Source organism: Maylandia zebra, linkage group LG9, assembly GCF_041146795.1.
Source record: "Maylandia zebra isolate NMK-2024a linkage group LG9, Mzebra_GT3a, whole genome shotgun sequence".
Classification (NCBI taxonomy): domain Eukaryota; kingdom Metazoa; phylum Chordata; class Actinopteri; order Cichliformes; family Cichlidae; genus Maylandia; species Maylandia zebra.
The window spans coordinates 5,323,430-5,350,993 of NC_135175.1; the positions used below are offsets into that span (position 1 = coordinate 5,323,430).

The following is a 27,564-nucleotide window of genomic DNA, read 5'->3' on the forward strand; positions in this document are numbered from 1 at the left end:
CAAGACTGGGTCATATCATACTACACTATACAATGAAGAATTATCTGTTTGCCCAACCACCGAGGATGCCTCCTCAAACTACTGGTTGTTTATTTGAAACTGATCTGTCTCAAAGTGCGATAAAGAAAAGAAAACACTGAAAGAACTTGTATAAAGTATAATGTATAAAGAAGTGAGAGGTGGCTCAAGACTTTTGCACTGATCAGGACTGAGGTTAGAACTACCATCTACAGCCACACACAGCTGCTCAGCTGTTAACTCTTGTCATTTCTCAGCTGTTGTAGCATCAAGTGCTTGTGATATACAGATATTTTGTAAATTAATTCAACATTTTCTTAACCACATGCTCTAAACGTAGTAAATCCTTCTTCATTTCTATCCTCAGAAAAACAAAACTTATTTAACACAAGCTTTTTGACTTTAATAATTTAGTAGGAAACGGCTTGGATATCCTTACAATCCTCTTCCTATTGCTTTGGCATGTAAGGAAAGTCAAACATGGGTGCTATATGTTAAAGCAGATGAACGATGGGAGGCTTTACACTCCCCTCCATTTCCAGGATCATGAGGACAGAGTATTGATCTGAGCACGCTGTCGGCCTCACTGAAAGCGGAGCTTTAGCAAACACTGTTGAAATGAAGCAGGCCTAAACGCGCATGCATCATTACGTTTCTCTCACCGTGTTCTTTTTGTTTACGAACACCTATTAACTCTTCACATCTGTGTGTGTGCATCCAGGTACTGAAGCCAGTGGTCAGTCCTGAAGTCAACCATGGACTGGGCAACAGAAGACTTATTAACTTTAACCTGTCAGGTAGGCTGTTTCACTTCAGCTACAGGACAGTGACTTGTGTGTAACTTTACTAATGTGTATATCCAAACTAGAATATATAGTAAAAGTTCAGCTTCACAAATCTGACATCTGGCTTCCTCTGCATTCCTGTGCCGTTTAACAAAACAGAAGATACACAGAACAGCTCGTCGTGAGAAAACAGTTTTACCAACTGCAGACACTCCACAGTTGCCTGTGAAGGTTAATAGACGGTTTAAATAAGCCGCTGCTACACCCTGAAGGTTTTGCTGGGAAAAGTCAGCCAGTGCTCAGCTGCAGAGAGAGAACAGCATGGTTGCACATCCCTGTGGCTCATCCTCTGGAGTGAGTACATGCAAAGTAATATCGATATAATCCAGGCAATTTGGAATAACTGGTTATGTTAATCCGAAGCATTTTGTTCATCACCAAGTTAACAGCTTTCTCAGCTAACGCCATTATGTTCTTGTGACAGTTCTGACAGAGGCTCATGCAGTACGTTAGGAACAATGTTTTTATGGAGGCTTTACAATTTCTAACAGTAAGTGACAGTCGTGCTGCAGTATGCAACGCATGCATTACTTCAGTCTTCAGCCACTGGAGCCAGTACAGTATCTCAGTATTTTCCAGAAAGCGGATTCAAAGTACTTGAAATGATACATTAAATCATTAAAAGATGTCATAAGACAGTCGTAGGAAGTCTGTCTGTGTCGCTGTTACAGTGCTCAGCACACTATATGACGTTCTTTCAGCACTAGTTTCTAGGATGATTTGAACTGGAATTACTGGACACTGCATCAGCCTAATAAAAGCTGCATTTTCACTGCACTCGTTTGCCTTTGGGTCCTCAATACTCCCACACTTGTTTTAGACCTGATGTTTCTAAACACTTATTGCCATCTCCAGGATTTCCAAGCTGAAGTTGGCTGAGAGCAGAAAGCTGTTTACTTGGTGTTCAGGATTAGTCACTAAGCTAACATGAATGTTAGCCTGTTGTTATTAGAAAATGGTAAGATTAACTTCAAAGTGTTCTTCCACATTATCTAGATTATATCTATATTCAGAAATACACATTACTTAGCATATACTGACTTCAGAGGATGAGCCACAGCATGTCTCTGTGCTCTCCATCTGCAGCTGAGCACTGCCTGATTTTTCTCTGCAGGGGAACCTCCAGGTTATGTAAATCATATATTACCTTCAAAGGCTACTGTGCAGTGTCTGTAACTGGAATGTCTGTTTTATTAGAAAGAAAAAATGGAATACAGAGAAAGCCCAGATATTCCAGTTTTCCACCACGGTTACATTTGTGAGTCTGTGCAAACCCCCAGGTGAGCCCGTGACCTTACGTTGATGTGTTAATGGTCTCGTGTCGAGGCAGTCTGGACTTGTTGTAGTGATTTCTCTGCTGCCTATTTGATGTTATTTTAATTTGGGGTAACTCCGACGTGTCAGCCCTCACTCCTTTCTGCGGTTATGTAATTCATGTTTTTTCCCCCTTTGTAGTTTAAGACCAGACTGGGCAGCCTGCTGTTTTATTTTTTCCAGAGTAAAACCTTTATTTGTGCTGGTGCTATAGAGGGGAAGTCTCCCAGCCGTCCATTTGTGCTGATTTTTAATTCTTAGAATGTTTTTAAACAATGTGTTTTATGCTCTGTCACACATCGAGTGTAAGCGCACTGTTGGGATTTAGCTAAAGAATAAATGTGGAAAAAGCCTCACTGTGGACTGCTGTGATGTAATTGTGCTGACGTGTAGATCAGTAAGGCTGAGGGTGGGCTAAAGCTGTGAGTGTTTCCAGGAGCACAGCAGGGATCAGAAACTGAACATGATCTCTTTATTCAGAGTAGTTTGTATATCTGTGGTTTTGTCTGGTGAGAATCTTTCTAAACGTATTTCCTCTAAAAATACTTAGTCTAAACAAGCTGTAGCTTTAACTAAATGAACATCGGAATCATAGACTAATAGAAACCAGACACACGTGTGTCTTCCCAATTTTACAAAACTGTGTGTGTGTGAATCTTCAGACCTCCAGGCAGTGGGACTGAAAAAGGGGATGTTCTTCAATCCAGACCCGTACCTGAAGCTGTCCATTCAGCCCGGAAAGCACAGCATCTTCCCGTCTCTGCCACACCACGGCCAGGAGAAACGTTCCGGAGTGGTCTGCAACACTGTCAACCCTAAGTGGAGCACAGAGGCAAGCCTTCGCAATTTCTCTCCTGTGTGTTGCTTGCATGCCATCTTTAGACTCTCAGAGTGTTTAAATGACAGTATCAGTATCCATCCTTGGCCTTTCCTGCAAAATGCAGGCTTAAAGCTGGAAACCTAAAGTCAATCACATGTTTTGAGTAAGTTTGACTTAACCGGGAGGAAATGTGCATTCTTTAAACAGTACACTACTTCTATCACCTCTGGCTTTAAAAGCAGCGATTAAACAGCATATTCGTAGATACGTTTTGTTGGGAGCATTTCAAAGATGGAAACACCATCACCTGATCTACAGTCTAATCTTCAAAGATTTACTTCATAGAGATATTTTCGCTTGTTTTTATATTCCATTCTTTTTAGCTTTCACATGTCTCCATGTTTGATGGTATTCTCATCTAATGAATGCTGGCATAAAGGCATTGTTTCCTATTTAGACCAGATTGTGGTGGTTCATGCACAAGTACATGCTGTTTGTGTTTGTGATACAGACCAACTCTCCTTAGAGAATGTCTGCGTTAAACTTAAGCTTAGCCGCCAATACAGTGCATAACAGCAACAAGTGTTTTCTAGTGCCATGCTGTGAAAGATGGAAACTATTCTGTCCCCTGCGTGCGTGGTTCTGGTACACGAAGTGACAGATAGCTAAACATATGCCGTAAGCACTGAAAGCGTTGAATGATGAGTCAGGCGTGAAAGTAAAGTTGAGGGCTGTTTACTTGTTTGTCTTCATCAACGTACAACTTACAGTGATTTCCCAGAACTTGTGAAACTACAAAAAATACAAAAAGAAATATGCTCAATAAAGAATTATGCATTTGCTTCACATGGCAAACAGATCTAGGCATTTATATATACATCTCTCCAAATATGCATAAAATCAATAAAATATACAACACTCACTACTTATAAAGATGAAACACAATTCAAACTTACAAACAAAGCTTCTCCATGGCATAACACAGGTGGATGCTTAAGGATTAAACAGGGAGACTTCTGGTACGCCTCATTGTGCAAATCCCAATACTAAAATGGCTTCCTGCATTACCCCACTCATGTGACTCTAAACATCCAATAGGAAACTCTTCCTGTATCACCCCACTCATGTGACTCTAAACATCCAATAGGAATACAAGCCAAACCACATAAAAATTCACTTGACCGCAGTCTCCAAGCTAACCACTAGGAGATGCTAAAATTCTCAATGTGCACATAACATTACAGAAACAGCTTTCATTAAAGGCATGTAACGATCCCTTGTTTATTTGTGCTGCTATAGATTGGTGGTCTAATCAGGATATAGCCTGCCTCTTGCTGTATGACAGCTGGGATGGGCTTCAGCCTCCCTGACATCTTAAAATGGATGCTGCTAAACAGAAGGACCATTCAAAACAAATTGAGGACCTTATTCCTAAACATGGACCAGAAAACTGCACTAATTGTGTACAAATTATGCAGGAAACCGTCCCCACCACAGACTCAAACATGACAAACCTCTCATACCACCTATGCAAGAGTCAAGTGAAAGAATATAGAGATAGTTTACGGATGTGACGCAAAAGAGAGCCGTCAGATGCTCCAAATAAACCTTAGACTTAAACGTTAGAACAGGCTTTTCGCAGCACACCGTGTGATAAATACAAAGAAAACACATCTAAAAATATATAGTTTCATGCATCGGTCAAAACACTCAACTCCAGGTACACGACGCTCAGCGGAAAACACTTCACACAAGTCAAGTTGCCAGAGATTCACAGAATTTACAGAAAATTGACTATTTTGTGAATTATATTGTTATTGGCTGAGAAATGTTTTATATCGGGATATGAGATTTTGGTCACATCGCACAGCTCTATCATATCGGTGTATTTATGTTCCCAGCAGGTGCCCGAGGTCTTGTGACCAGGGCTTGCAGGCCAGCACACTAGATTAAAGAAACCGTGACAGAGCCTTTGTTTCTGTGGCTCCCAGACTCTGGAACTGTCTCCCGTTGAGTTTGAGATCTGCAGACTCTGTCAGTTCTTTTAAAAAGCTCATCTTTTTAAACGTTTTTTTTATGTTCTAGCTTCTGTGAAGCACTTTGTGATTTTATCTTGAAAGGTGTTACATAAATGCAATTTCACTTACTTATTTATAATTCATCCACACACACATTCACACACTGGTGGAGGCAGCTACAGTTGTAGCCACAGCTGCCCTGGGGCAGACTGACAGAAGCGAAGCTGCCATATCGCACCATCGGCCATCACCAGTAGTAGGCGGTAGGTGAAGTGTCTTGCCCAAGGACACAACGACCGAGACTGTCCGAGCTGGGGCTCTGACCGGCAACCTTCCTGTTACAAGACGAACTGCCAACTCTTTGAGCCACGAAAATTTAGCATTACTGTAGTGATAATAGGAACTGTGAAGCTTACACATTCCTTCCAGTGACAAAATGTCAGAATGTTATACCGTTTCCACATGATGTTATTTTTTGCTTTAAGTTGTTATTAATGGATTTATGAACAAGGCTACTGTGTGTAACCCCAGAGGAGTATTAGAGCTACAGAGAAGCTGTTTGACCACAAGGAGACACAAAGTGCCTCAAGACCTGATACAAAGGCACCCAAATTACAAAAACAAATAAAAAAAGGATTGTGCAATTGTAAAAACAGGCAAACATACAAGGGAAATATGACCAGAAACCGCAGAAGGCAGTGAAGAAAAATGTATGCAGTTAAATGCAGAACGACTGCAAATAAGCAAAAAACAAAACAGGAACTGGATGGAAGTAAAAATAGATTTTAAATGAACACAAATGGATGCGAATGGGATGTTCAGAATGTCTGCAGAAAGACACGAAATCATCATTACTGGATGGCATATAACACGAAAGACAATAAAATCATTAAAAAAGAGACAGAAAACCAGTATGAGAAGAGTCAAGTCTGTACAATCAGAAGCAAAATGATTCTGAAAAAGCTCAAAGGTTTGAATCACACTGACTTCACATAATCATTTCTTCTTTTTTGTGGGAGAAACTATTTCCAAACATGCACTAAGTTTAGTCAACCTGCTATTTTCAGATAACTAAATGCTTCTGGTCTTATTTTCAGTGATGTTTGAAGAAATGTAGCCTGAAAATCTGTTAGTTTGGTTGAATCATGACGGGTAATACAATAATAATACAATGAGCAAAATTTAAGTTATTCAAGCAAATTCACTGTCTGGATGGTGTACCACAAAAAAGTCAGGAAAATAAATTCTATTAATCATTAATATTATTAATGACTTGTGGCTATGTGGTTAACACATCCACCTTATACATAGAAGATCCTAAGTAAGGAGACGAACCCAGTGTCATGGGGTCAAGTGAGGCTAATGTCTCAAGGTTAGCATCAGGAAGGGCGTCTGGTCTAGAATCTGCACCAACTCAAAGCTGTGGATACATCCACTGTGATGACCTCTTAAAGAAGCAGTTGAAAGTACCAATGGTAAATATAAAATGGTAAAGGGCCTGTATTTGTACAGCGCTTTACTTAGTCCCTAAGGACCCCAAAGTGCTTTACACTACATTCAGTCATCCACCCATTCACACATACTGGTGGTGGCAGCTACACTGCAGCTGCCAATGTTAATAATAAACATTTTAGTTCTCTGAAAATCATCCAAAAGGCCCCAAATCAAAAACATGGTGAAGTCCAGCACCTGAATTAGCAAAGGTGAAGCATGGCCAATACCAGCTGGCTCCAACTGTCACATGACACTGTGTGGCAGGCAGAAGGTGAAACCCAATACAGGACTCTCAAGACGAGAGTTTAACTCTGACTAGACAGAAACCAGGAACTGACTGTGTGACTAATAAGCTGTAAGCAGCTACAGTTATACAGCTCACACAGGGCACACAGCAAGCAGGACGACACAACAAAACAAAAACAGAAGCAAACTGAGGGTTTAAATAAAGATTAGGCCAGAGTGGAGAAACTTGGGGAACACAGCTGAATAGAATCAAAATTCTCTTCATTCCCCAAATTGTCGTATTATATAATTTCTCTTATTGTTGAAACAACAGAAGCATTTACAAAGCAAAATGTCCTGCTGCGCCCCGTACAGCACCAGAAAGGATAGTTAGGGTGAAATCAGTGTAATCCATGAAAATCGTGTTTGCTTTGTGAAAAGCAAAAGCACCTAATTATTGTAGACTTGCTGGAAATTACTCTACAATCTGTTGTGGACAAAGCAAATGAGCGGCATAGGAGGAAAACAGAACACAAAAAATGTAAAAAACAAAATATGACGTTAATGTTAAAAGAGTCCGCTACATTTAATTTCCCCACTCGTGCAAAATATATTATGTTAAATCTGTTTGTTTGTTTTTTAGATTCATTCCTTTGTTTTTGTATCCAGACATCACAAGCAGGGAGTAGCTCTAACAGAGGAACTGATTATATGCCCTTGTTACGACCCGGCTCAAAAGCCACAACATAAAAAAGGAGACGAATACCAGAGTGTCGGTGAGCAGAGGTTTTATCTTAAAATGGAAAACCAGGTTGGCTAAAATGGCTGGTGCCACCGAGGCAAAGACAAGCGAGCTCTCTGGGAAGCTTGCCTCAGGTATGCTTTTATCCACACCTGACTAGGTGTGGATAAATGAGGTAGCCAGATATTTGACATGGTTTAGGGACTGCATTGTGAACAATACAAAATGTGAATAAGCAGTAACCATTGTTTCAATAGGAGATTATAAATGAGGTGATGCCAATCAGCACTGTTCTGTGCTTAAGCTTCTACATGATCTGGAATAGAACAGGCATAACTATGCTGTGACCCTGTGATTTGTGCACAAGCTCCACTGATCGCAGGATGTCCTGTGGCACAGTCTCTATCTTTATTATGTCCCTCAGGAGACTCATACAGAGATTTAATGTGGTGTCCCAGTTGACAGCATCCACTCAGCTCTAAGTCACTTTCCTTTTTCCAAACTGATCCCATTTTGAGCGAGCTGCTCAGCTTGCTTGGCAGTGATGTACTGTGTCAACTCTAATGGAACATGCTGGCTCATCCAGCAGACTTTCCATACTGCAGTCCAGCACTGCGCTGTATGAGACACAATTTTGAATCAAAACTGAATGTTTAATATGGCTTCCTGTCTGTAGAAGCAGACTCTGTTGTTTACATAAAGGTGTGCAATTCTCTGTTAACAGATAATTGTGTTTTAAAATGAAGCCTGATTAAACTAGAGCAGAAGCAGAGTAAGAAACCATTAGTAACAATTAAAGGTTGAACTAACGGCTAAAAAGTCAGGCGAACAGAGGTTGACCTGAATGTAACGGATTTAACGTCCAAGTCAATCAACAAAACAGGCTACAGAACATATACAATGGCAAGTAATAAACTAGGGATGTAAGCAAAACAGCAAACAATAGAAGAAGGATAGAAGCAAATGACATGAGCGAACACATGTAACTAACAGTAACTTCCAGGCCATGGCTAGCTGCTCACAAAAATCCACAGCTTCCATGAATAATGCTTTTAAACAGATCCAACTAACTGTGGAGGAACTGAAGAAGTAGTAGACAGGAATGGAAGTCAAGATGAAAAACAGGTGGAGGACCCAAGAGCAAAGAGCCTACAATACACAGTTAAAACACTGAAAAGAACTGAGGGCTGTAACAAACACAACAAGTTAGCACAATGACACTGGAAGATTGTGATTATCTACCACTAGACGGAACTAGGCAGTCCATCTGCTTGATGAACTGTTCTTGGGTCAGGATTGTTAGCTAATGGCACCAGCGCAAGAGCGAATGTTGTAAGCACTGTGTGAGGAAGTAGAAACATACCCCTACATTCACTTGAATTTCACACCTAACCTGGTGTCTAATGTTCTGTTGCCTAGCGCTTTAACAGTGACACTGTTCATGTCTATAAAACTGATAATTGTTTCCTGGCAACAGAAAAAGAAAAAAAATGAATTAAGGTGTTTGTAAGAATCTTCTTATTGCAGATGTTCATCAGGGGAAACAAAGACTTTAGATGCTACTGGAAACTTTGGACCCTTCTACTCTCTCCAGAGGTGCAAGAGATTGCCCAGGAATGGTGGCACTAGACAATGGATTTGTCAGTAGGCAGTGGTTTCATACCTATAGATCTGTAGATCTATCACATGGCCGTTTACACCTGTGAGGAATAAACCAACTTTGTAGTACAGAAACCAAAGTTACCTGGATAAGACAGTACAGGCCTCAGGACAGGAGCCCAGTTCATCAGTCACATTAAAGTGGGACGATTAGCCTGCCTGACCAGGCAAGATTGCTAATTTTGGCTTGATTCTAATCAATTAACAAAAAACTGAGATTAAGGTAATTAATCTGGCTGCTGTCCGTTTGCCAGCTCCTTAACATTCACTGTTTTATAACCACTCACTTTAAATACAGTGGACAGCCCAGTGAACCTGCTCTGTATGACCTTGTAGGGATCAATGGCCTGATGTCGAGACGCTTCAGCTCCTCCTGCGTGGTGGATTTGTGGTGCTGAAATGAAAAGAGCATTTTTTTGGCTTGAGGTGAATGTTGTTGTGATTTGGAGCTGTACAAATAAAATAGAATAGAATTGCCTTCTTTTTTTGTGAGACTCAACCTCTGTACGCTGTCAATCAGAGATGAACCTAACCATGGTGGTGTTATCGGTAGACTTGACGATGACGTTGGTTGGTTTACAGTCATAAGTGTACAGGGTGTACAGAAGGGGGCTGAGAACGCCTCCCTGCGGGGATCTGGTGCTGAGTGAGAGTGGGGGAGAGAGGTGGGGCTGACTGAGTGAGGCCGGTTGGTTAGGAAGTCTTTGATCCAGGAGCAGGTGGCAGCGGGATCTGAAGGTGGTCCAGTTTGGTGGTGAGGATGTCTGGGTTTATAGTGTTGAACACTGAGCTGTAGTCCACGAAGAGCATCCACATTTAGCTCTTCCTGTTCTCCAGATGGCTCAGCAATCTGTGAAGGGTGATGGTGGTGGCATCCTCCGTGGACCGAGTTGCTCTGTGAGCAAACCGGTGGGGGTCAAGGGAGGGGGGTGGACAGTCTGTCAGAGCTGGGGGGCTCTGGCCTGGTAGTTGGTGAAATGCAGAAGGCAGCTGTGAGCTCAGCCTAAATCTTTAACATATAACTCTGAAAGATGACAGACAAGGAGGGCTGAATTATGTGAAATTTAGAGTCAAGGATTTGTGGGATTCTTATTTAAAAATACATGAACCGCAGCCCTCATAGCGCTGATAAGTATAAGCCTAATGGATGGATGAATGACCCAGAGCAACATTACTCTCTACTCTAAAATACAGTACATTCAGTATATACAGTAACTATATATACCTTGATGGCGTTGTTTCCCTTTGAACTTGGGTTCTATGAGCTATTTCTGCTGTGATAAAACAGGTAATTATTTACACGATACCCACATTACCCCAAATCCACCTCCCGTCCATCCTGTGCAACCCCACTGGCACCTTCCTCTGCCTGCTCTTGTAAATGATTCACTCGTTCTCCATTTAATCCTCCTCATTTATCTCTCTGCACTAGGGATGGGTACCGGTGTCCGGTGCCATTCTGACATAAACGGTAGTAACCAGACCGAAAAGCAGCGCACATTTCGGTGCTTTATTTCGGTGCTTTTTTTTCCTGAGCTGTGATACACTTCTAGCCAATCATTTTACGTTTCCGAGAATAGTAGGCGGGCCCAGGTACGTACGTTCAGTTAGAGCAGAGCTACAGATTAAAAATGCCCAAGGCGAAGCGGTCAAAAGTCTGGCTGTACTTCACAGCAAAAGATGCAAACTCAGCAGCAACAAGTGCTTTAAGCTGATACTGTGATACTGTCAAAGGAGGTAACACCTCGAATCCGATGAAACACCTGCTGACGCATAGCGTTTTTTTTAAAAGCCGAAAAATGCGCCGTATTTGATAGCTTGCTGCGAGACCTCACACCGAGCGCATCTACTGCGGGTGTGGTGCCTGTTATGCAACATCCCCCAAAAACACGAAGAGGAGAGTCCTGGCCCCTAGCCCTGCCAGTGTAGCAGTAATGATGAGGATGATGATGCAGCAGCAGCCGTTCTTCTCTGCATGAGTAGCTTAATGTTGTTCGTGTGTAATTTACGTTGAGTACACTAACCACGTTATTACATTAATGCATGTAAGGTGAACTAGCAAACATCATCATAGCTACATGCGGCTGTCCTCTTGTTTGATGGCAGATACTCCCTTCACCCTGGCCAAAAAGGCTAAAATGACCAAAGAAAAAGTGGAAAACAGTTAAACATGAGAGGTTTTTGGACAAAGTTTGTGTTTTTTCCATTGTTTAAGCACTGCTTCCAGCCAAGAGTGATACCATATATGCCCCATAGCTGCAGAAAAGGCTAACATTGTTATCTTTTTACAAAAAGCAGCTGAACATGAGAGGTTTTTGGACCAATTTTGTGTTCTCCATTCTTTAAGCACCGGTTTGAGCACCGTTTGAGCACCGGCACCGTTTCAAAAGTACCGATTTGGCACCGGTATTGGATAAAACCTAAACGATACCCATCCCTACTCTGCACACAGATTTCCACAGCTAACTCTTTTTTTCCCGGTTTTCATTTTCCTGCATTTGCCACTTCATTTTATCCCATGCAGTCAGATCCATTTTACATTGTTCTGCTCTCATTTCTTGAGTGAATATGTTTTTCCTTCTGTCCTTCCCACAAAAGAACTATCAGGGACACACAAGAACACAGTGAGTGAAACAGATCGGAAAAACAGCAGCCAACATGATCAGCACTTTAGTCATTGTCTGAGACACTGGCAAGGGTAGCAAAGCAGATAGAATGTAATGTAGCAGCCACAACACATGCACACGCACACACGCACGCACACACACACACACACACACACACACACACACACACACACAAACACACACACACACACACACACACACACACACACACACACACACACACACACACACACACACACACACTAATCCAATCAAACTTTAGTGTCACCCCTTCAGGTTTCATTTCATCATGTCCAACTGCACTTGCAGGGAAAAGGAAGTTGTAGCCTGGAGCTTCCAATCACCTAAACACACATGGATATACAGAGACTTGGCTAAGATATTAAGAGAAGGAAAACCCAAAAATGTAAAATCTGCTGCTGAGAGAGAAGAGGGAGAATAAGTGTATATGGATGGTACTTTACAAGAACACAGCACCGAGCAAAAACTACTGTTCCTACATCGTATCCTGTAGTCTCAGAACGTAAATGACCTTGTAAATAAATGTTAAACAGTAAATAAAAAGTAAAATGTTTATTTATGCTATTTAAACAGTGAAATTAACTTTTTTCGTAGTTAATAGTTTTATCATTTTTCATTAAGGGCTGGTTTTAATACTTGTATGAAAACCTTTTGGAGTCAAGGACTGGCTAATGTGTAGAGTCCACGGACATCAGCAAGTGTTATTTCCTTTCTTGACATGTTCTGCCAGCACGCTCCAAAGAAACACACCCTTGTTTGCTGCTAGTTTTGACTTCAGTGACTTAAAAGCATGCTGTGGTTGTTAAGATCATGTGAATGGCTTAAAGGCCATTAAAGAGAGCATTTCTTTGCTAATATATACCTAAAAAACCCTGCCCTTTTCTGGATGCTCCAAAACTGATCAGAAATGCAAAGTCTGCAAAGGAAATCCAGCAAACCAAAGCAAAGTCTAATTTGCCCTTCCTCCTCTTGAGCATAAATAGTGTTCGCCATTTGTTGTAAAGCCTCTGTGTTTCATGAAAGCATCACTTGATTATAGACTGAGTAATTGTTGTGATGGGTGTGAATAGAACAGCTGGTTATGAAACTACTTGTTAGTCAATTGTCTGTAACCTTTGAGCCTCTGAAAATCTCCAAATATGCTGTACTTTTGTTAAGACCTTTAAATTAAAAACCTCCACACATTTAAATGATCCCTCAGAAAAGTACACATAGCTAAGGATAGTTAACCTTGGGGTTACATTTTGTCGAAATATTACCTGTAGGGACAGAAATGCTAAAATAATTACTAAAGCCAGTGCTGGGCCCTGTGCTTCGTACGTCGCTTACTACATCCAAGATCAAATGACACATCCAAGACCAAACCATCGCGCTAACCGTGAGCGCGCTAATCCGGTTCCCCGAACACACCTGCTGTTGACGATTAGTACAGCTGGACGCAGGAATGTGACATCACTGGGTGTCGTAAAAGGGGCTACGCATCGATAGTAGAAACATTGATCGGCAACCCGCTGATTGGTCGGCGAAGATGTCGAAGGGGCGTGCTCGGTATTTTCCGGCAGCAGAGCAAGAACTCATGAGTGAGGGATTTCAGGAGTTTCAGAGTTTAATTAAAACGCAAGAGAACACTGCAAAGGCTGCAAAAGCAAGGAGAGAGGGCTGGCAGAAAGTTGCTGACAAATCAAACTCGTAGGTAATTTAATAATAATAATAATAATAATGGATTGGATTTATATAGCGCTTTTCAAGGCACCCAAAGCGCTTTACGATACCACTATTCATTCACTCTCACATTCACACACTGGTGGAGGCAGCTACGGTTGTAGCCAGGCTGCCATATCGCGCCATCGGCCCCTCTGGCCAACACCAGTAGGCGGTAGGGTAGATCTATCATATGACACTATATTGTCCAATATCATATGGCATTATATTATATTATAATATGTTATATTATATCCCCTTTCACATTAGAGCCACAACAGGACCCACAAGAACATGGGAACAAGTAAAAGTGGAATACAGGAGTATTCTACAGAATGGTAATATTTATCTCTTAGATTGCTTTGCGTCTCTTGGCAAGGTAATACTGGCCTGTAATACTCTGTTAGTTTGTTCATAACAGCAACCAAGAAAAGGGCAGAGGAAAAAAAGACAGGTGGTGGTCCTGCACCCCCTCGTCAACAAGTTGGTTAAGTAAATAATATCCTCACGGGAAAATCGATATCTCTCTATGAGCACACTGTCGCGCTGAGCTAAAGGATCCTGTCTGTCCCGCAATATACGCTGAATTCTGAGGACTCTCCTTATCAATCTTGCACCTTCCGCAATGGGTGGCTCGCGTATACGGACAGGACATGGCTGCGACAGACTTCCCAAATCCACCTTCGCTTTTATAGCCGTGGTCTCTCATCTTGATTACACGAAGTAATTTACAATTACTACTCTGAAATATGAATTACATCTGTAATAATCACATACATGTAATAGAATGTTAATAGTTCATTTCCCTTTTTTAGGAAATGACCTGTGTGAAATCAATAAATGGATCAGGTGCTGCATTGTCTTTAGTTACATTGATGTTATTTATTTATGGTGAAACAGTGGTGGAATATCGCTGTTGCTTTCGTATGAATGACGCGGGCATACCTGCGTGGCCACGATCTAATCCTGTTTACATAAAGTAAGCCTGCTCCCCAGCAGGTTTACGCTTACGGCTCTGTTGCTATGACAGCAAGTCCCGGATGGGCTTCGGGGAACCGAACGATCCAAGATCACGCGAAATCGTCAACAATCTCATCCAGCTAACTCACTTAGCGCGGTACGAAGAACAGGCCCCTGGTCTTACTTAAGCACGAACATTTCAGAATCCAAAAAAATATCGTTATGTTACTGTTCTATGTTACAGAAGGAGTCTTTAAGTTTAATTTAAAAAGGAAAGGTACTTTTAATGACAGGTTTAGTTGTTGTGTATACCACCAGAATCTTCCTTTGATGTTCTGATACCTTTGATGAGGCGGCTTCAGGGCAATCCATACTTTAGACTGACATTAAGAACCTATGGAATTGGGCTGTTGGCAAAAACGAAGGTTTTCCTAATTCAGAAGTCCCTCACTGCACCAGGCTCCTTTGTATTAATAGTATGGTTGCAGAAAGACCTGTTCTACAAGGTTTTCACAGGAATTATTCATGTGGGCATCTATTGTATAGGAAATTAGGCATTTAGATTTACACAGTGAAGTCTTAGGAATTCAATTTTAAGCATCATATTAATGAGTTTGTTGACTAATCTGACACTAAAGAAGAAACATTTCGACCACTTACAGATGAAGAAAATAATGTTGATTAGCTCATAACTGCTGTATAAAGACACTTGAGACCATCAGTGGAGAAGTACTGGAACAAATGGGTTCCATGATGGCTGCACGTCTCAGCTTGCAGAATAGAAGTGCTGCTAATGCACTGATGCCTGAGTCCACGCTTCAAAGAGTCAGAGTTGTTATTCTGGCGTGAGCAAGGTCAAAAGCATATTAAAGACGAAATGTTTCTACTCACCAGTATATAAAGAGTTATCAGAGCTGCAGTTTCTTTATACTTCATCATGACCATCATGAAGTAAACATTAGAAATACTCTCAGAATAAAGGCTTCAAACAAGCCTATTACACCCAAAAAAGGGTGTTTTTGGAGCTCCTTGCATCAGAGCCTCAGCTGCAAATTATCCTACTTTAAAGAGTGAGGAGGCTGAAGTTAGTCCGAATACTGTCTGAAGCATCAAACACTGAAGGCAGAGCAACATATATCAGCTAAAACATTAAGACCACTAACAGATGAGGTAAAGAACACTGATTACTTCGTCATAATGCAGGTTGTTATTGGAAATCCTTGGTTCCTACTGGAGCAGGGCGATATGACCAAAAATATTTATGACGATATACATCTGAAAATTTGCAATAACGATATAACTGACGATATAATTGACATTAGACAAATTACTTTACAACTCCACAACTTTATTAGTGCAAAAAACCCCCAAAAAACATCAATGTATTTTCACTTAAACAAGCAGCTGTTTTTTATGTGCATTAAAGTTATATACAAATGTAACAGTGCAAATGCAAATTCCTCACTGACAGTTTAACCAAAGGGCATTTCCAGTGGAAACTGGCCGACATATCCTCAGCACAACCAGGTATAATATCCACAAAACTTAAAAGAGGTTATACACACACAATACGGTAATATTATGTTGAAGCACAGTCTGCTGCCCTCAGGTGAATGTATGGCTATTCACCCTATGCAGCGAGCTTAACATAAGAGGAGATGGTTCCAGGAACGACAGGACACATCACTTTGTCTTTGTGTCTTTAACGGACCGTTTTTTCCTCTTTTAATTTGTAAGACTGTGAACATACAGTAAAATAATACGTAAGCATCAGTATCAACATATTTTGTAAACAAAACAGAAGTTAGCAACATAGCTTTCCTTATGCTTTACATTCATCACTAACATCTTTCCTTATACGTTCAAATAACCTTTTAAGTAACATGAAAGTAACAAATCTTACAGAAAGTGAAGTTAGACATTGCTTACTTACAGATTATGGCTCAACAAACTCCCCAACGATGTAAACTGAGCTTAAAGTTGTGCAGCTTGTTTTCTGCTCCATGCATTTTCTCACACTGCCTGTGTGAACTTTGCCTGCTGTTTACAACACATCACCAAAGGGGGCAGTGTAGTGCACACCAAATAACCAAAGAAGAAGCCACAAACTGAAGGGGTAATACTGCCCACTATTGGGAAACCTGAGAAATGCGCCAGCCAAAGAAACCCAACAAAGTAACAACCGAGGAGCAGAATACTCCCCGCCTGACATCCATGGAATGTCACCCTCAACTAACATGTAAAAGGCAAGTGACATACAATGAAACAAAGCTTCTGCTTCTAAGTACAATCCTTAGACACCAATAGCACAACCTCACTTATAGGCCTTATGTAGCACTTGTTTTCACCCTTGCGGAAAATCCTCACCTCTATCTTCCTTACAAGCCCATCCTCACTGGGAAAGGTTTTGGTGATAAGTCCAAGTGGCCAGTTGTTCCTATGTTCGAGTGTCTCTCTTAAAAGAACAACATCTCCTGTTTGTAGGTTAGGCTTTACTGTTTTCCATTTGCGGCGGTCCTGAAGTCCTGAGATGTATTCTTTTTTCCATCGTCTCCAGAAGACATCAGCGAGGTATTGTACGCGCCTCCATTGAGCTTTGAACAGATCACTGTTTCCAAACTGACCTGGTGGGATTGGTGGGGTCGTAACCTTTTGCGTGAGCAGCATGGCTGGGGTAAGGATGACTGGGGTTATCTGGATCTGCAGAAACTGCTGTTAACGGACGAGCATTCACTATTGCAGTGACTTCAGCCATTAAGGTCACTAGTATTTCATGGGTAAGCTTTGCATTCCTGTGTTCTAGGAGCATTGCATCAAGGATTTTGCGCGTGACCCCAATCATTCGCTCCCAGGAGCCAGCCATATGCGACGCATGTGGGGGGTTGAATACCCATTTGCAGCCAGAGTCTTCAAGAAAGCGGTTTAGTTTGCTGTTGTAGCAGCCCTGTTTGTCTATTTGCAGCTCTTTGCAGGCACCCACAAAATTTGTCCCACAATCGGACCTAAGAAGTTTGACTGCACCTCTGATGGCAAAAAAACGACGCAGGGCATTGATGAATGATGACGTGTCCATTGATTCTATAACTTCAATGTGAATGGCCCGTGTACTCATGCACGTAAATATGACTGCCCATCGCTTTGCATCCGCTTGCCCACCACGCGTTTTTCTGACAGTGACAGACCAGGGCCCGAACACATCAAGCCCTACATGTGTGAACGGAGGGTCAGTGGACAGCCTATCCTCTGGTAGCTCAGCCATAATCTGTTCCTGCTGTCTGCCTCTTAGTTTTCGACATGTCACGCAGCTGAATATCATTTTGCTTATTGCTCTTTTTCCTCCCACAATCCAAAAGCCTGCAGCTCTGACTGCTCCTTCAGTAAAATGTCTGCCCTGATGGCATACTTTCACATGGAAGTGTCTTATAATGAGCTGGGCAAGGTGGTGTTTGGCAGGGATGAGGATAGGATTTGTTTCATCCGAAGTCAACTGTGCTCGTCTTAGTCTCCCACCCACTCTGAGGATTCCATTTGTGTCAAGAAATGGGTTCAGTTTGCTAAGTGGGCTTGAACTTTTGAGGGGCATACTCTTTTCAAGCTGTCTTATGTCTTCTGCATAGATTTCTCTTTGGACAGTGCGAATGATAATGATCTTAGCTTGATCGAGCTGCTTTTCGGTTAAATGCTCACTACAGCTGTGCCAGCCCTGACAGGTGCCTTCTATGTTCTGCTTAAAGGACTGAACAATGTGTCGGAGTCTAGATATAGCCTTCAGTAGTACATTCCAACTAGAAAACCTTTCGAATCTGGCACTACTGAGAACATCCTTTGCAAGAGTGGTAACACAAGTAGTTACCTCCTGACGCAGTTCGTGGTCAGTCTCTGGGTCTACAAGATCAAACGACTCTGCCTGAGATTGACCTATTTCTGACTTGGTAAGAAAAGCAGGTCCACTGAGCCATGTGGAGCTAGAAAGCTGCTCAGCAGGTAATGCGCGCGTGGCATGATCAGCCGGATTTAAGTGAGTGGGCACATAATGCCACTGGTGAGCTTGTGTGGATCGCCTGATGCGTTCCACTCTGTTGTGCACGTAGATGTAAAAACGCCTCTTTGTGTTGAAGATGTAACCAAGGACTACTTTGGAGTCTGAATAGAAGCTCACCTGATCAACTGCGACGTCCAGCTCGTCCACGACCAACTCTGCCACCTCGACAGCCAGGACCGCTGCACAGAGCTCAAGTCTGGGTATGGTGATGTCTGGTCTTGGGGCAAGCCGTGCCTTGCCGAAAAGGAAGCCCACCTCATTATGACCATCTCTGTCTGTGAGTTTAAGGTAGGCAACAGCGGCCACTGCCTTGGTAGAGGCATCGCAGAAAACATGGATTTCCTTAGTTACTGCTGCAGAGAGTGGTATTGAGGTGAACATTCTGGGAATCTCAAGTTGTTGTAGATGTTTGAGGGAGTGTTTCCACTGTTGCCACTGTTGTAATTTGTCTTTAGGGAGTTCAGTGTCCCATTCACAAATGTCAGTGGAAATGTCTCTGAGTATGACCCTGCCCTCTACAATGACAGGGACAGCAAAGCCGAGTGGGTCATACACACTATTAACGACTGACAATGCTCCACGCTTGGTAAAGGGCTTCTCATTGACGGTTATTTGGAACCTGAACAAGTCTGTAGACAGGTTCCATCCCAAGCCCAAGCTTCTCTGCATGGGTGTCTGCCCAAGGTCAAGGCCCTGCATGTCAGCTGCAAGGTCCTCACTTGGAAAAGCGTTTGTGATGGTAGGACAGTTGGATGAGATTTTATGTAGGCGTATGTTACACTGAGCCAGCATCTTCTGAGCCCCACAGAGAATGTTGATGGCCTCATCAGTGGAAGGAAATGATTTTAGTCCATCATCCACATAAAAGTGGCGTTCAATGAACTCTCTTACATCATTGCCGTGTTCTTTTTCTCCCTCCATCGCTGTTCGTTTCAGTCTATAAATGGCCACTGATGGGGAGGGGCAGTTCCCGAACACGTGGACTCTCATCCTGAATTCCTGTACTTCTCCATCCAGATCATGGTTTTTGAACCACAAGAAGCGAAGGTAGTTGCGGTGGTCTTCTCTGACAACAAAATTGTAAAACATTTGCTCCACGTTGGCCATGACTGCGTATGGGTCAGACCTGAAACGCATCAGAACTCCCACAAGAGTATTATTGAGATCTGGCCCTTTTAGTAGCACATCATTGAGAGAAACATTGTTGTATTGCGCACTTGAATCAAAAACCACCCTAATTTTTCCTGGCTTCTGAGGGTGATAAATGCCAAAACTAGGAAGATACCAGCATTCTTGTTCTGGAGCTAAAGCTGGAGCTGGTTCAGCGTGGTCCTTACTGAAAGTTTTGTCTAAAAACTCAATGTAATGTTCTTTCATTTCAGGTTTCTTTTTCAGTGTTTTGCGGAGCGTCATTAAGCGACTGAGGGCTTGGTCCCTATTGTTGGGTAAACGCTGTCTGGGGGAGCGGAATGGGAGTGGAGCTACCCAATTGTTCGCCTCATCTTTAGTAAAGTCTCTGTGCATAATTTCCAGGAATAATGCATCTTCTACTGAAAGAGCCGTTTTGTCATCATCTGCTGTTTGCTGGAAAATGTGTCTGCCTACTTCTGCTTGTGTCTTCTCGAATTTAGGACAGCTTTCTGTGTATTTGTCTTTTATATAGATTTTGCTTGCACAGGGGCTAAGGGAGGTAGGGCGCCCGTTATTCAGAATGTCTGTCTTGAAAGAGTTTACTGTGGGTTTGTGGGCACCTGAGAGGCAGACATCGCCTACAACCACCCATCCCAGATCGAGGTGTTGGGCATAAGGTGCACTGTTTGGACCATTTACCTGACTGCGAACCTTGTGAGCTTGGATGATGTCCCGGCCCAAGAGGAGGAGAATGTCCGCGGCTGGGTCCAGAGGAGGGATCTGTGAAGCGAGTGCGTGTAGATGAGGGTGAGCCGACACAGCCTCCTTGGTGGGTATCTCATCTCTATTATCTGGAATGTGATCACATTCTGTTAGTGTGGGCAGCACCATGGACACTTCCCCATTTACATCCTGAACAATGAAATTAGTTGCTCTGCGTCCTCCAGCCTCTGACAAACCTGCACATGTTTTCATGGTGTATGGGAGCATAGCGCCTTTTACATTAAACATGTCGAAGAAAGCAGACCTGGCTAAGGATGAGTTGCTTTGATCATCCAACATGGCGTACATCCTCTTTTTCTCTTCAGGATTTGTGCGGGGATACACGTCGACTAAACAAATCTTAGAGCAGGATTTGCCTTTTAGACCTGGGCCACACACCTCTGTGCAAGCAGTTGTGGTTACAGGGCTTGAAGGATCAGACTCCCCGCCGTGGCTTTGAGGTTAGAGTCCTTGGTTGCCCACAGAGGTGGACCAGCATGCATGGCAGACACATGAGCGTCACTATTACATTCTGAGCATTGGATAATGGCTTTGCAATCGTTAGCTCGGTGACCTGTGGAAGAACAACACTTATAACAAATAGCATGTTCTTTGAGGATGCTTTTCCTTTCATCTAGTGTTTTTGACCTAAAACCCCTGCATTTAGCAAGTGAATGGGGCTTGTGGTGAATAGGACATTGTCTGTCTGGGTTGAGAACTGACGTTCGAGCTGTGACATTTGTTTGACTAATATCTGTTCTGTTCACTGCAACCGCACCTCTGTATTTAGTTGGTTTCAACAATGGCTTATCAGGTTTTGGAGCTACTATGTTTGAACTTTGTAACATAAAGCTAGGATCTGTTTTCATTTCTGCATAATCATTTATAAACTGAACAAAATATGAGAAAGGTGGGTAAACTGCACCGTTGTCCCTTTTGTATTTTGTCCCCTGTTTCACCCAGGACTCCTGGAGTCCGTAGGGGAGCTTTTCCACTATCGGGTTTATCCCCCTTGGGGTGTCCAGAAAGCTAAGGCCGGGTAGATAATTTTCACTTTGTGCATATTCTAACTCCAACAGAAGATCTGCAAGCTCCTGCAATAAGTGAGTGTCCTTATTAGATATTTTTGGAAAAGACTGTAAGCGTTGGAAAAGTGCTGCTTCGACTACCTCTGGAGAACCAAAACTTTTGTCCAGACGTTGCCACAAACGTTGAAGACCTGCGTGTGGGTTGTTCACATGGACCGCCCTGATCCTCAGCGCATGTTGTAGTGACTCCCCGCTGAGCCACTTGGTGAGAAGGTCAAGCTCTTCGCTGAACTTGAGGTTGAGGCCTTCTATGGCGTTGCGGAAAATGGACTTCCAGGACAAGTAAGACTCAGGACGGTTGTCAAAAACCTTGAATCCCGCTGTCAGCAGATCACGGCGTGCTAGATAGGCTGTGAAATCTGAGAGTTCAGTCTTTGGAGGCAATGAAGGTTTAGCCTGGGTTGCAATGTCAGTTTTTCTGTTTATAGGAGGGGACTTTGGTTGCTCCTGATCTACAAAATCAGTGAGATGTTCACCTGGAGAGGAGGCAACTGGTGGTTGACTCTGTCGTAGATGCTGAGCGTTGTTATTACCAACCAGTTGTCCTGTATCAGGCTTTCCGTCTTCATTAACTACCAAGCTGCGGTTAGCGAAGTGAGCGTTCACATAATCTTGAGCGCGTCTGATGGAAGGAGGTGTTTTAGAGGAGACTCCTTGTTCTGTGAGGTCAACGGCGTCATGCTCCTCATCGGCTGCCGCTTCCAGGACATGAGCTGCGGCGAGCGCTGCTTCAGCCTCACCCTCCTTCTTTAGAGCGTTTAGTGTTGCCTCGATGCGTGCCTTCTCAACCTCCATGTCGATCTGGCGTTTGGCGTACTGTGCTCTAGTGTGGGCGGCTTCTGCTTCTGCTCTGGCTCGGGCTGCAGCTTGACTGGCCGATGAACGACGTGAAGAGCGTGAAGAGCGTGAGTGGCACTCTGACCGGACCACCATCTGGGAGAGAGGCGGTGACGCTTCAGGCTGAGACATCTTGGGTGCTTGATAGGTAGATAATCTTCTTACTCTGCTGCCCTCAGGTGAATGTATGGCTATTCACCCTATGCAGCGAGCTTAACATAAGAGGAGATGGTTCCAGGAACGACAGGACACATCGCTTTGTCTTTGTGTCTTTAACGGACCGTTTTTTCCTCTTTTAATTTGTAAGACTGTGAACATACAGTAAAATAATACGTAAGCATCAGTATCAACATATTTTGTAAACAAAACAGAAGTTAGCAACATAGCTTTCCTTATGCTTTACATTAGGGCTGAACGATATATCGCATTTGCGATAATATCGCGACATGATCAAGTGCAATTTTCTAACCGCAAAGGCTGCGATTATACTCTGGACATGTCCAAATTCATGGGCTGCATCCTCCTGAGGCCGCATTTGTAGACCGATTACGTCACAGCGACGCGCCGAAGGCTGTCCAAATTACTACCATATCCCAGAATTCATAGCGCGGCCCAGCCAAACTCCAGTTTCCAGCAATGGCGGCCGCTACTAAGTTTTAAAATTACTCATACTAATCTTTCTGGGTCACAAAATAAACTTTTAACATATTTTCAGGCGAGAAAGTAGTTGTGTAAACATCAAATATCTGCTCGGTTTATCAAGATATCCCATATTTGCAAAAGTGCTTCGACGTTTTCAGAGGCGTCTGCTACCCACCAGCTCGACAGCTAGCCGGGAGCTCGAGGGTTACTGATGCGGCCGAGAGCGGCACAACTCCCGGCACATCATTTTCAGATCACCGCGGAGTTTCGCTGCTCGGGTTAAACGTGATATATAAGTCACTTAGACAACCTAAAAATGTTATTGTTGGGCTTTTTTCAGTGTTTTGTTTGTTCGTGAGTAAATCGGTTTGGCTGAGATTAAAGTTATTAGATTAGATAAAATAAAACTTTATTAATCCCCCGGGTGGGTTCCTCCTTGGTTTTCACACAGCTGACTAAACGTCAAACAGAAAACTTATTAAACAGAAGTATGAGACAGTCGAGAATTTACACCAGTGTCTGGTTATATTTTAGATAGCAAGAAGCAGACGGCCGAGTTTATTAAACTCCACCGAGACAGCGGTGACGCTAATCAGAACTAGACCGTCCAATTTCACGCCTTTAAATTTTAAAGGCGTGTTTGTGTGTGTGTTTATACAATTGCTATTATGTTTGCACTTTATGTGTAATGTTACTGACTGCAGAGATCAGTAAGATGTGTGTATTTTTTATTTATTAGTTTTATTTATTTAATATTATTTTTTTAATTGAATGACTGTCTAGTAGTTCACAGATGTCGAAAAACTGAGTGTGGTAAAGCCACTGATTTTTTTTTATGTATATTTCTGCAATCTGCACATTGTACTGACTTTCATTTTAATGTTTACACCAGGGTTCCTTGTCAGCACTTTATGCTCAGATGTTTGTAAGCTAAAAATAAAAATATTGTGTATGTTCAAATATACTGTTGTGATTGAAGAAGTTAAATAAAAATGTCAGTCATCAATTCATGCATCACCTCATGTCATCGTAACAGAGGTCTGTCTTCCAGGAAAGAACAGTTTAAAATTAATGTAATATAGTATTGGCCATACTATATGATGTATTGCTTGTCTTTGTTTAATAATACAGAAGACAAATACCTTAAAAAATAATCGCATATCGCATCGCAATCGCAATATTGGGGCAAAAAAATCGCAATTAGATTATTTTCCATAATCGTTCAGCCCTACTTTACATTCATCACTAACATCTTTCCTTATACGTTCAAATAACCTTTTAAGTAACATGAAAGTAACAAATCTTACAGAAAGTGAAGTTAGACATTGCTTACTTACAGATTATGGCTCAACAAACTCCCCAATGATGTAAACTGAGCTTAAAGTTGTGCAGCTTGTTTTCTGCTCCATGCATTTTCTCACACTGCCTGTGTGAACTTTGCCTGCTGTTTACAACACATCACCAAAGGGGGCAGTGTAGTGCACACCAAATAACCAAAGAAGAAGCCACAAACTGAAGGGGTAATACTGCCCACTATTGGGAAACCTGAGAAATGCGCCAGCCAAAGAAACCCAACAAAGTAACAACCGAGGGGCAGAATACACAGTATGTATCACTCCGCGAGGCTCCTGCCTACGACAGCCGTAATGCTCCGACAAGCCATCAAGCAGTGCGGCTTCGTAGCTCAGCAAAGTCGTACTAAAACATTTGACAGATTTTCGAGCGCCGTGCACATAAAATAGTTTCGAGGTCAGTAAACACAACCAGAGTTCATACATAAGGCCCACGGGATTATAAGGGGCTCTGTCGATGGTCAGAAAAATCAAAGGATTGATTTTAAGTGCGCCGTATTTTCCAAAAAACACGGTAATAACGACGGCCCGCTAGCATGTGCTACCAAAAATAGTGCTTTGTTGTGTATCTGAGGGACGAAAGCTAAACCAGTTCCACACCACTGAAGCTGCAGCATTTTTACTAACCAGTTCTGGTTCATCCGTTTCATTCAACGATCCGCTTTCGCCCTTCTCATTCTGCGTCGCCGCCATGCTTTTTCCACCATGTGCATATGAAAACAAAGGCAGTGCGCATGCGTGTTTTACCCATATTCTATTGCGATATTTCATTTTCTTGTCGTTGCCCAACATTATACCAGTATTACCGTGAACAGTGTGATATAGCCCAGCCCTAATTCCTTAGTATTAGACTAAGACCATTCTCTTTGCAATGACAGGCCCTAGGTACACAATGCACTTTCCACACAGCAATAACTGCTTATGAATTGCTTGAGGGACTCAACAAAGATCATCTGCCTCATCTTCAAAACACCCAGATCCTGATGAAGTATATCATCAGAACAAGGCTGATGCCCCATTCCACAGCATCCAAATGATAAAGCCCCAGTGCCAGACACCACTGTGATCACCCAGAGGTCCTATGTGCATTCCCCAACAGGGCAAAGCCTCAGGACAATATTAGGCTGGTGGTTTTAATGTGCCTGTTGATGCCCATTACTTCCACATCATAATAATTTCAAGGAGTGTTAACCTTAAATGAAGACGCGGACATAAGACAGGATTTACAAGAACTCTGAAATGCAGGTGAAGACAGAGACAAGGAAAAGAGGTCTTTGTATTGACATTTGAATAAAATGTATAAATGCAGAAGGGAAGTCCCATCATGGGTTTGTTGTTGTTGTTTTGTTCTTTGATAAAAACCAACTAACAGGTTTGTGCCAATTTAAGCATTTAACGTTTTTGGTGCCAGAAATTCTGAAGCTTGTCTCAAAGAGCTTTAAGCTGCAATCAGTATTTCCCTCTAAAATCTATCTTGGTAAGAGTGAATAAAAAGCTTTGGAGGATTTGGACTCTCCAAGCAGTGTATAAGAAGCTTGGACAGTCATCAGAACCCCAAAAGAGAAAGATGGGAGACAGGGAATTGGATTCTCTCAAATAAATAAAGTACAAATAACACTGAGGAAGAAAAATCCCAAATTAGGCACGCTAAGCTACCAGGAAATGTTTTAATCCAGGACGAGTTACATGGTTGTGATTCCTGAGCCTTACTGTATGTGCAGAGTTTCTTTTAATGATTATCTGCTGAAGAGGGAGCACTTTAACCCTCCCACATATTTGCAGAAATTTGAACTCTAACAATCACGTCTCCAGTATTCATTTGAGATAAGTCGTTTTTAGTAACCTGGGGAGAACTTAAAATAGCATACAAGTAGAAACACTTTATTACCACTGTTAGTTCATTTCATTCATTAGTTTATTCTAACAATATCAAAATGTAATCATAGTTTCTTAGTATAGTAGTTGTGCAACCATAAAGATGATTGTATTGCTTAATTCCAATAACTATAATATTTAATTACAAATGCAAAAAGTGACTTTAGTTTGAATCAGTCTCGCCTGTGTGAAATGTGGCAGAACGCAGTTTGTATTTTATAAATAAATAATGAAATTGTTGCTGTTGTGTCACATGCATAAATGATATACGTTGGGGGTACGTATACGGTTGTTGGTGCTCTGCTCATACCCTTCATTCTGCAGGCACTCCATTTACTCATGCTATGTTTGAATAGCAAATATAAAAACCCAACAAGTTTTCACAGTTATCTTGGTGAGTCATGAGGATTGATGTGCTGGCACTGACTCTGGTCTGGTCTCTTCAAGGGTTGCCAGATATGTGTTGGTTTTAGGTGTATGGATTAGGGCAGTTTGAGTAAGTGCGAGCAAAGAATTCAAGAATTGGCACATTTAAGCACAAAACGGTGCTGGTTTAGATTCAACACTCAGACCCAAGTCAGTCTACAGAATATGGACATCTCATTTAATAATATATTCTTGTTTGCCAAATTTGGATGATCAAGTTTTTTGCCTGCTTTTTTTCCCTTTTTTATAGTAATTCCTGTTAGTGCTTTAAATGCTGAATGCTGTAAATGATTGCCTGTGTTACATATCACACATCCAACAAGAAATTGCTCTGTCCTCTGTTGTTTCTCCAGAGGTTTAACTTTGTGTCCCTACCCACTGATGTCCTGGAGATTGAGGTGAAGGATAAGTTTGCCAAGAGCAGACCAATCATCAAGCGTTTCCTGGGGAAGCTCTCGGTCCCGGTCCAGAGACTGCTGGAAAAACATGCCATCGGGTAAAACACATTTATGAGGATTTTCCCTGTTTAAATAAATGCAGCATGGCTGTCATCAGCTCAGGGGTTTGCTTGTGCTCAATGGTTCAATCTGTAGAGCTGTAAAAGTTCTCCTACATAAACTGGCCCACACAGGCTGTCCGTGAGGTAAATGATGTGGGTGGTTATAGCTGCTTTAAAAGCCATGTAACAGTCTGATTTTAGCTACTATGTTATTTTTACTTTTTTTTTACTGTATGTTTTTACCGAGTTTCTCCCTTCTCTCTCATTTACATACCCTTTCTAACTGTCGCCTGTCTCTGTGTTGTCCCCAGGGATCGAGTAGTAAGTTATTCCTTAGGTCGCAGGTTGCCTACAGATCATGTCTGTGGCCAGCTGCAGTTCCGCTTTGAGCTGACCTCCTCCATTCACCCAGGTACACCAGGCTTAATGCTATGTAGTAGTATGGACAGTTCACCTTGAATTAGTA

General features: G+C 42.3%; 1 protein-coding gene across 4 annotated transcripts in view; it reads left to right on the forward strand.

The window, feature by feature from the left end:
• Window positions 1-27,564, forward strand: part of hecw1a (HECT, C2 and WW domain containing E3 ubiquitin protein ligase 1a) — a 98,338-nt gene that overhangs the window by 37,143 nt on the left and 33,631 nt on the right. For all 4 annotated transcript variants that reach the window (XM_012915548.4, XM_024803757.2, XM_024803755.2 and 1 more), the window contains 4 exons: window positions 740-815; window positions 2,840-3,009; window positions 26,953-27,095; window positions 27,410-27,510. In XM_012915548.4, coding sequence (XP_012771002.2) covers window positions 740-815; window positions 2,840-3,009; window positions 26,953-27,095; window positions 27,410-27,510 — 490 coding nt within the window. The remainder of the gene's footprint in view (window positions 1-739; window positions 816-2,839; window positions 3,010-26,952; window positions 27,096-27,409; window positions 27,511-27,564) is intronic.